Source organism: Diospyros lotus, chromosome 3 (genome assembly GCF_014633365.1).
Source record: "Diospyros lotus cultivar Yz01 chromosome 3, ASM1463336v1, whole genome shotgun sequence".
In the NCBI taxonomy this organism is placed as follows: Eukaryota; Viridiplantae; Streptophyta; class Magnoliopsida; order Ericales; family Ebenaceae; genus Diospyros; species Diospyros lotus.
The window spans coordinates 26413443-26424140 of NC_068340.1; the positions used below are offsets into that span (position 1 = coordinate 26413443).

The window sequence follows — 10698 nt, forward strand, 5'->3', positions numbered from 1 at the left end:
TTAACTAACTTAAAAACTCCAATTAAAAAGGGTAAGCCAAACAGCCTCTATATGTGTTTGTAAAAAGAAGGGTTTCATCTAATTCAAAGAATAATCCAAAGAAAGAAAGAAAGAAACTCAAAATAACTCTCTTTTCCTTTTTTGATGTTATTCACTTATGTGTTGAATTGGGGACTCAAGGATTTACCAAATTCTATGTTAATTCGACATGGCTCTCAATTTATACATAATGATTATTTTTGGTCCTACTCTTTTCCCTTTGCACAAGATTGAACGGTGAGAGCAACAAAGTGTAATCGAAGTTATTTTCCTCTGGGTTTTGTAATTTAAGGTCCAGTGAATGTTTGTAAGGGAAAAATCTGCTAATAGTTAATTATTCTCTAGTGCATATTTTGTAAGGAAAATTATAAAAAGCTCGACGGGCTTACCGATCAGGTTACCGAAAGGAGGCAAAAAGATGATTTTGCCCTCATGCCCTACTTTCTCCATTCCTCTCCCATAGATTTGCCTTGCCCCTGCTCTGTCGTCTCCCCTACCATGGTTGTCGCCTTGTCTTTGTCGCCTCTCTACCATCCTCGCCTCGCCAACAGTTGTTGCATCGATTGTGGCGCAAGGCAAGGCGAGGCAGCGATGGCCATGGTAGGGGAGGCGACAGAGCACAGGCGAGGACAATGGCCCGCTTTGTAAATTTGCAAAGTGGACGGGGGCAAAATTATCTTTTTGCCCTCTTTCTATGAGGGGCTCAGTAGGCTCGTCAGTTCCTATAGAACGATTCATTTTGTAAAGCAAATTTTTGTGGTGCATATGTATTAACAATATTTAAAATATTTTTTTCTAGAAAAATTGCTTAAAAAGTTGTCTATTTTAACTTGGCAAAAATTAAAAAAGCTGTTCTATTTTAGTTCAATCAATTTTTTATCCACTCACAATTCAAATGGACAACACCATTTCCTGCACCCTTGTTCAAAATACTCTAAGCTCAAAGAAATAACAGAAGACGTAAGCAGTCATCAAGAGCAAGCTTGCTTGACAATGAACTTCTATCATGCACATTAACAAATTAAGAAATTGCAAAAACAGTGCACAACAGCTTTCTCAGAAAATTAAATAAGAAACATTCATCTCAGAAAGTTAAATAAGAAACATTCATCCTTTAGGTAGCTTACAAGACCAAGTAACATTTGAATGGAATACATATAATAATAATTAACAAATGAATAGAATAGTTTTTTCAAAGCCCATTTATTTTACAAATTCGATTTCACTGTTTCACGAGCATTCTTCCCTTGAATCACATGTAAGGCTTTGTGTGGCTGTGTGTCACACCAGGAGCCTTACCAAAGTGTTTCACTGCTTCATGAACATTCTTCGAGCCTTGAAAGAGTACTTGTCTCACATTACCGCATGAAGGGGAAAAATTGATTAGATCTCCCAAACCATGGAAAAAAATAAACATGCTCAATCCACTAATTCTACGTAAAATTCCCCACCCAAATTGTAGGGTAGCGAGCCGAATGCCCATAAAACATTAACCCCATCACTTTTACAGAAAGACTACCAAAAAGAAATAGTAGAACAAAGCATATGTGAGACCAACCATAAAATTTTGCCTCTTTCATCACTAATTGTTATGTTTATCACAAATAAGTGAGACCAACCATATGTGTGAGGAAACAGAGAGAGAGAGAGAAATAAACAAGGATACAATTCAATTCCAAAACTAAGTACCATATGAAATATTAGTATTATTAAAGAAAACAAAGTGTACTTAACCATCCGAGACATGCATTCGTTCCATCTCTGCCATGGCTGCAATCTTAAGCTGCTACCACCATGCAAAATCTCAAGAATAGCCCTTGCCAAGCTTTGGAATTACAGAATACATTTTCTGCCTCGACCCAACAACATTTATACCCCACACCCATATCCTTGAGATCCTCCAATGTCAACATTGGCAAAACTTCTTCATCCACATCGTGTATCTCAAAAACATGAGCGTACCGGCTCAGCACTAACACTAACATTTAGTAAAGTGAAAACTATTTTCTACCATTCCTGGGGCTGGGGCTAGGTCTGCTTCTGCATCAGGCATGAGAATTACTCATTACAACCAAAAAGGTTGGTTTGAATGAATAATATTGAGCAGAGTACCATATTAGGTACTGTCTTTTTGAGGAGGGGACAATGACGTGAAGAAACAAACTTAGATTTCTCATAAGAAGAAAACAGAGCAAAGAGAAAACAGAGCAAACACTATAGCACTGAAGAAGGTATCATTGTCGGCTCAGGCTGCCTTTCAAATAAAACCACCATCCGTCGTCGCCTATCGTGGAAAAGAAAGGAAAGGAAAGGAAATAGTTGCGGGGTTATCAGAAAGGGCATGTTTACAACATCTGAATGTAAAAGATTCTACTCCATGCCAGCAAGGCGGGGAGGGGAGCATTATAACTGGTAAACTGCAACGAAGGACATCAAGACGCTTCCCATCCAAAGCTTTCCGTCCCGCTCCTCCACCTCGCTAACTGCTCTAACCACCTTCCCTTGACTGTCCTCCAATATCTGTAACAGCTTGCCCTCTGGGCTGTACTTCACGATCATTGCGTGTTGTCGTCCTCCTATGAAGATCAAGTACTGAAGCCTTGCAGGGATTGGAAGCTTAAGCAAGAATTTCCTAACTTTTGGGTATAATCCGGACAGGTGGGCGTACATGTTGCGCCGGCAGTGGGCTGCTACCCAGAATTCCCCGTTTTCATTTGTTCTGACATTGTCGGGGAAACCAGGTAGAATGGCGAAGACTTCTGAGTTCCCTGCTTTCTCACCTTTCAACCAGTGCTTCCATAGTCTGCAACGCAACAGCAAAAGGTACGGTAAAGATCACTTGCCAGAAGGCTTTTGGAGTGGTTAAGCTAACTTAACTCTCATTTTGTCTTCAATTTTTTTCTCATCGCTGTGCAGGAATGAGTGCAATGGAGGATTAAAAATGGATGGTCAACAATCTAATTACTTTAAACAAGTAACAACTTAGTAATAAAGCACAAGGTCGTTCTTTCGGCTCTCACTTGTAACCCTATAAAGCAGAAGGTTCCCCTCAGGTTTATACTCCACAAGCATTTTATTTAGGTATCAAAAAGAAATCAATTTTGTTCCACGAAGGACATATGGGTTTCAACTTCCATGGGAAGTCCCTTTTATGATTTTGTTCCACAAAGAACATATGGGTTTTTGGGAATTAGTGAGGGCAAGCCTTGGCAGCAACGAGAAGGTTGCTCCTCGAGTTTGTTCGTGTAGATTTTAGTTGAGTATGTGGTCCGCAACATTAACACTTGGGACTATCATATTCCAAGTCCCACCAAGCAGAAGTTGAATTAGTAAGTGGATTTACCTGCCACCAAGCCCTTCGCAGAACACAAAGAAAGAACCATCCTTGCTTAGGGATAGGCCATTAGCAAATTGGATATTTCGAACAAGGACAGTTGTTTCTTTTGTATTGGGATTGTACTTGAGCACCCTCCCACTATCTTCACCAGAGAAAATTAACTGCAAGAAGTTCCTGAAACAAATACTGCATTAAGAACTACAGATAACGATAAAATACAGCCATTCACAATAAAGAATCAGGATGCAGCAGCAGTAATTTCTCGATATTAACGAGGCCTAGCCTAGTTACTTATACAGGGCTTCTCTCAGCAATTTGAGAGTATCTAGTTGAAAGACATCTAGACCGGCTAATTTGCTCTATACATCTTCCCAATTTTATCGTATGAATAATATTACAGTAACAGAGCAGAACCATGTTCTGCACTTTGGTACCTAAAAGTGCACGGTGCCAAAAAAAAAATCTGAGTAACAAGAACTCAAATCACGTGAGTCAAACCTCCCGTAATTGTTTGAGTTATCATGGGAAGAATTACATGTAAAAATAAAAAGAAGGAAGCATAATGTCATTAAAATTAGTTTGGAATGATCATCTTCTTCAAACAAATATATCAAAACCAAAAGACACAAGAAGACAAGAACACCGCTTTCATCATCTTGATGTGTGAGTAACAACCTAAAGGCGCATTTACTAATTTCATCTTCCTCAATAAGTGCCTCAAAAGTATGACACCATTGTAAGATATAATTTCCTTTCTAAATGTTAGTGTTAGTGCCCTAATGCTAGATTTAAATGACATTTAGTATATGTAACAAGGACTAATGATGTATTCTTGCAAACATATTAATGGTAATATCTTCATTCATAACTCTCCTTTTATATATGAATGAGTCCCTACATATCTTAATAAAGATCTTATTCTTAAGTTATTAAAAATATGTGACAAAGATCTTAGTACGAGATTTCTTAAAGTTATTCTCAGTCCTTAAATTTCTCAGAAGAAAAATATGATTAATCGATTATAAACTGACACATGAGCTATTATCATTGATTAGTATGAGATGCTAATGATAATGGATAGTGGGTCACATACCATATTGCATGAGATGCAGATAATAGACATGTGGGTAAGTGTTGGTTGAACATCCATTATTATCATTGATTAGTATGAGATGCTAATGATAATGGATAGTGGGTCACATATCATATTGCATGAGATGCAGATAATAGACATGTGGGTAAGTGTTGGTTGAACATCCATTGAATATGACGTATGTAACAGATCACATGATTGGGAGGATTAATGTTCTGTTATTAGTTTTCGATTGTATAATTAGTCTTCGAACTGGAGACAACACGATTGTCTTGTACATTAGTGTCAGAGATTTGCCGTTGAGCGAAACCATCCAGAGTGAGGTGGGAATATTCACTGTGTAGTCTTTGTATAGTAATGTATGGAGACAGATGATTACTGATGGGATCCATTGAACTCCGACATGAGGTGAGCATCTTATGTGATGTATCATCTCTGATGTTGTTATCTCAATCATACCACGCTAGATCTTGACATAGATACCGAGTCCTATGAGTTTGATCAGTTCTTGGCTCTCACTCAATCAGAATGTTAGTCAATGAAAGAATTATAGTACACGATAATCAAAAGCCCAAATAGGTTTACTGGAAGTATTGACTTCGTTGCCACTGTGATCGTCATGAATCTATGTTGGAGGACATTCAAGATCTTTCAGGATGCTTTGGGGAGATGGAGAGATCCTTATAGTAGATCGAACTGTTCAATAGGCATCAAAGAGTTTGGCATATTCTGATTGCTACATGACTATAAACCTAGAAGGTCACACGCATACTAGCCAACGCACTGGATTAGTGATCCATCGTTGTTCATATGTTATGCATCATTAAGGAGTTGATGATGTTGAATGTTGTTAAGAGTTAACAAAGAGGATCAATTGACTGTTAAGAATTAACAATGGGAGATCATTAAGAGTTAATGGGATTCGTTAAGAGTTAAACATGCATGCCGTTAAAAGTTAATGAGGGTTTTAATTCCATTAAGAGTTAATGGAATGGCTATTAAGAGTTAATAACAGGCTTATATGCAATTAACCAAAAGTTACAATTGGGAGCACAAAAAGGAGTCAATTGTTTATTGGTTGACCGTTTTGCTCAAATGGGTCAAAAACAGTCGACCAATCCCAACAATGGTCGACAACCTTATGAGTGTCATTTCACCCGCGTGCTTTCGTCTTCTATCGCTTTTGGAAACAAAGCATGTAATGCTCTATTGCTTCCTTAATTATGCTCTTTGCAGAGCATTAAATGAGGGGTATGGGCTGAAGATTAAAAGAGAAGAAAGAAAAGAGAGATTGTTTCTCTTGCATGCAAGCAATCGACCATCCTTGCTTCTCTTTCTTCTTCTTGCTCTCGTCTACTTCTTCTTCTTGCTCGAGAAGCAGACAACCAATTTCCCTTCTCTGCTCCCTTTGTTCTTGTGTTGATCATTGGTTGTGAGACGACCAGCCTACATCCATAAGAACAAACCCACAGCCTCGGTTCACCTTCGTTGAGATAGACTAACACACATCCATCGAAACATTCTGGTGTGGCTTAGGCGTGGACTGACTTGGTCCCTTGCATCTATGAGGGAGGACTGGTCATCCAAGTTAGCAAGTTTTAGGAGCGGTTCATGGCAGCTTGTGGAAGCTTGACAGAAGGCCAAGAGCATCAGGGCTTAGGTGCATCTGACAACCGATAGCTTCTTCATTTGTTTGAGGCATATGATACTCAACCACCTATGGATGAATGTTTTTTTATGCATAGGGATGCTTTATACCGTGTCTTGCAAGGATATTTTGTTTTGCTTCCGTTGATTAAGCTTGTGTTTTGAAAAAGTTTTAAAACCTGCTTCATCCCTTGCATTGATCCACCAAGTGTTAGCATTTTCTTTCACTACATTTAGTCAAAACAGAAAACAACACATAGCACTTTCATAACAGGCAAATGAATCCCAATCTCATCTTCTGACCAAATCGTATCTCTATTTGTTTATAGATGTCTTCTTAAATGCAAATGAAATGTTTCTTCTTTCTATCATACTATTGATCACAATTAAGAAGAACAAGTGACAACTAATTACTGCAAGAACAGTAGTAACAAAAACTCACCGCCTTTGGTATTTGGTGCTGCTTTCTGTGAAATAAATATTTCCTTCATCATCAACATCCAAATCATTAGTGAAGCTGAAAGGCACCCCTTCTGCTTCAGTTGCCAGCGGCGTTGCCTGTCCACCTTGAGGCCCGACCTTCATCAGCCCAAGATATGCATCTGCAATATATAGATCACCTGTTCTTTTGTCGAATCGAAGACCCAAAGGCCTCCCACATATGTGCTCATTCTTCAAGTAGCTTGTAGGGGATGGTTTGGGATCACACAGCTCTGACCTGAACCCCAAATCATTTTTCGGTAAACACACAAGAATACCATTCAGAGAATCACTACAGAAACAATTGTTTCAGCATAAAATGAGGAGAAGAAATTAAAAACAATACTTCCAGTGCACCAAAAGAAGCAAAGAAAAATGGGTTGTTTAAAGAAATATAAATTGCATGCCAACAAACAATAAATTCTAGAGGCCTAGCCAGACAAAACAAGATATCATTGATTCAACAAAAGGGTAATATCATGTCCATGAACGACGATAACTCACCAACAATTCTACGACACCTGGTACTATATCATTCTCAATATATTTGTTGAATGAAAGCCGATAATAAACAACTTCCACTTCGTCATTGAAAGCATCAAAGCGCTTTGGGAGCAGAAAATCCTGAGTTGCCATAAAGAGGCAAATTCGCAAAAACCCTTCAATTTCGAAAATTTTGTCTTCAAATTCCATCAACTTAAAATTTTCATCAAGTTCATATCTGGTTGAGATTAAAATTTTTGGACAAAACTCAACCCAATCGTGAATAGAGAACAAGGATAGGTGCTCCTAGTTCAATTGTTGGCGGGCCATACTAATAATCTCTGAGATGATGTGACAAGATTATTGTGTGTCCGCAGTGTGTGCCCACAATAAGATACACAGAGCCAGTTTTGTCCTTGCAAAAACTGCATCGCAAGAGAGTTTGTAGTTTCTCTATAGAAAATTACGCATTAATGAATGATCCCGTTGTTATAGAAACGTGGACCTAAGACAACGGGCTAAACAACGTTAGATTTCTGCCCATTTCTGTACGTGGTGTGTGAAATCCAATCCTCACCAGGGGTATCAAAGTTACCCTAACAATCCGCAGCAGCACAAAGTTCCAAACAATGAAAGGATAGAACCCATAAGTATGTACAAAGAGCGAACCAAACCCAACAAAACGCTCCATTAAAAAGAAAAGGAAAAGAACACTAACAGGCCCAGCTCAAAACTGACCGATTGGGCGAAGTATAGGCAAAATCAGACCAAGCGTGGCCGTTCCAGAAGAGAACCCGGCCGTCGGCGACTCCGGTGTAGGGGCCACGGCCCTGCGGATCGAAGGCAACGCTCTCGGGGCCCTGAACCTGATTCAGAAACTTGACCTCCGACTTCTGCAACAAGTTGTCGGAGTCCCTGTCGACCGGAACCTCGGACAACTGCGGCATGTCGACCTCGTATGCCTCGAAGTCGGGGAAGTCGGAGATTGCGCTGTGCTTGAATGGGTCGATGCCGCAGTAGAGAGCCAGCAGGAGGAACAGTCCGGCCAGGACTGCGGCCGGCCTCATTTCGATCAAGATGGTATCAACCAGGCCAGGCAGTGGTGTTCCAAGTTCTGGTTCCCTGTCTCTATCTCTCTGTGTTATATATAAGCTCTCTCTCTCTCTCTCTCTCTCTGACTGTGTGTTATAGAAGTTGGCTACCTACCACAGGGCTGCCCCACGTATCAGGAGGAGCAAAACCATCTACCACTCTTGATCAACTCAAGATATATTATTAAATGGCCCCCACGGCGTAGCCCGGTATCCCGGTAGCAAGATTACAGTTAAGATATATTATTAAATGCTTAATACATATTTTAGTCCATAAACTAATATAACTTTAAGAATATCAACTAAATTATATTCATTATTTATTATTAAACAAAATAATTTTATATACTTTTAATCCCTTGCTTAAATGACATTAACTAAGACATTATTTTTGCCTCGTCACACTGTCACGTCACTTCTCAACATTGTCACGTCACCACGGCTTAATACATTTTTTAGTTCTTAAACTAATCAAAAAACTAGTTTTAAGAATATTAACTAAATTATGCTCACTATTTATCCCTAGACAAAAATAATTTTATATATTTTTAGTCTCTAGCTTAACTGAAATGTTAATTTTGCCTTGTCACGCTGCCACGTTGTTGTCATGTCACTATCACGTCACTCATAATATCCACGTATGTTATCCATATTTTTATTAAAAAAAAATGTCGTCTACACACACCCAATCATGGTTGCTAGCGGCCATTAGGAGCCATTTGTTCTATTTCTTCATATTTCCTTTATTTTGGACCATTCTTGCCTCTACACCAATTGTCGATTTAGCCATTGTCGGTCGCCTCAGAACGGCTGGGGGTCTAGGACCAAGGTTCTGGGGTTTCTCGAACCCCAACAATTGACAACCATGGCGGCTAGCCGCCTGATTGCTAGGTTCCTGGTCCTAGCCACGGTTAGGTTGAGGAACCCAGCCTTCCCATGGTCGTGGTCGGAGAGCCTAACTGTGGAGACGTTTTTGTTTTATAAAAATAAGGACAATAGGCGTGGATATTCTAAGTGACATGGTAGTGATGTGGCAGCGTGACGAGATAAAGCTAACGTCTCAGTTAACATCGGTTAAGTCAGGGACTAAAAGTGTATAAAATTATTTTGTCTAGAAATGAATAGTGAGTATAATTTAGTTGATATCCTTAAAGTCATTTTTTTTATTAGTCCAAGAACTAAAAAATGTATTAAGCCGTGGTGACGTTGTAGTGCTGAGGAGTGACGTGTCAGTGGCGTGACAATGTGACGAGACAAAGTTAACATCTCAATTAACGTCGGTTAAGTCAGGGACTAAAAGCGTATAAAATTATTTTGTTCAGAGATGAATAATGAATATAATTTAGTTAATATCCTTAAAGCCATTTTTTTGATTAGTTCAGGGATTAAAATGTGTATTAAGCCATTATTAAATTATAGAATTGACTATCTGTTATCGAATTGGTTCCATTTATTAATGTAAATATATAATATATTAAATTTTAATTTTAATTTAGATGTTAAAATTAAGTGTTTAAATAATATTTTATATTTATAATTAAAGATATAATTTATATGTCAATTTAGATACAACTTATTTTCTTGTATAGTTGTAATACCCCGAGAGCCCAGAGAAGTTAGTATATATCGAGGATAGTATAAGGAAGGAAACAACACCAGCTGGATACCTTTTGGGCTGAATGTTGGCAAAGAACTCCCAAGTTAAGCGTGCTTGACCTGGGGTAATCCAGGGATGGGTGACCCCCCTGGGAAGTTCGTGTAGGCCCATCAGGGTAAGTTGTTCTGGTTCTTCCTATCGCTCGATCGGGATGTTACAATGGTATCAGAGCCGACCCCCGAGCCTCTGAGCGCGGTGGTGGGGCAAACCTCAGTGAGGAGGCTGAGTCCCGAGGAGGGGTGTGTAGGCCCCCATGGGGGTGCGTGTAGGCACCTTAGGCGAATCCCACATCGGCCATGCAAGGGGGGAGATCTGGGACCGGTTGTAAGGTCGCATGACGAGGACGTCATGTGCTCAAGGGGGGGAGAATGTAATACCCCGAGAGCCCAGAGAAGTTAGTATATATTGAGGATAGTATAAGCAAGGAAACAACACCAGCTGGATACCTTTTGGGCTGAATGTTGGCAAAGAACTCCCAAGTTAAGCGTGCTTGACCTGGGGTAATCCAGGGATGGGTGACCCCCCTGGGAAGTTCGTGTAGGCCCATCAGGGTAAGTTGTTCTGGTTCTTCCTATCGCTCGATCGGGATGTTACAATAGTCTTTGTCGCTCAGTAATAACTCATATTTGAATTATTTTATCTATAAATATATATATATATATAGAGAGAGAGAGATTTAATAAGATAAGATATTTAGAATTATTCTCAATATTTATTTTAATTATGTTAGTGAGTATATTTTTAAAACTTAATTTAAATATTTTTTAAGCCAATAAATAGGATATTTAAACAAACAAAATTAATCTGTTGCCCATGGACAACATATTAAAACAACCAAAGAGGAAGGGTATAGGACCCTTGAGTTGAGAGT

General features: G+C 39.1%; 1 protein-coding gene across 1 annotated transcript; it reads right to left on the reverse strand.

Annotated features, from left to right (window-relative positions):
- Positions 1-1712: 1712 nt before the first annotated feature.
- On the reverse strand, positions 1713-8237 carry LOC127798188 (protein STRICTOSIDINE SYNTHASE-LIKE 3-like). Its single transcript, XM_052331563.1, has 4 exons — positions 7818-8237; positions 6559-6834; positions 3383-3550; positions 1713-2842 (listed from the first exon to the last, which is right to left on the reverse strand). The coding sequence occupies exons 1-4, from the start codon at positions 8144-8146 to the stop codon at positions 2443-2445; spliced, it is 1173 nt and encodes a 390-aa protein (XP_052187523.1). The 5' UTR covers positions 8147-8237; the 3' UTR covers positions 1713-2442.
- Between the last annotated feature and the right edge of the window lie 2461 nt (positions 8238-10698).

Coding starts and splice junctions, on each gene's coding strand:
- LOC127798188 (XM_052331563.1), bottom strand. CDS start 8,146: ATGAGGCCGGCCGCAGTCCTGGCCGGACTGTTCCTCCTGCTGGCTCTC. Junction 6,835..7,817: donor GCCTATACTTCGCCCAATCG/GTCAGTTTTGAG, acceptor TTTGGGGTTCAG/GTCAGAGCTGTGTGATCCCA. Junction 2,843..3,382: donor TGCGAAGGGCTTGGTGGCAG/GTAAATCCACTT, acceptor GTTGCGTTGCAG/ACTATGGAAGCACTGGTTGA.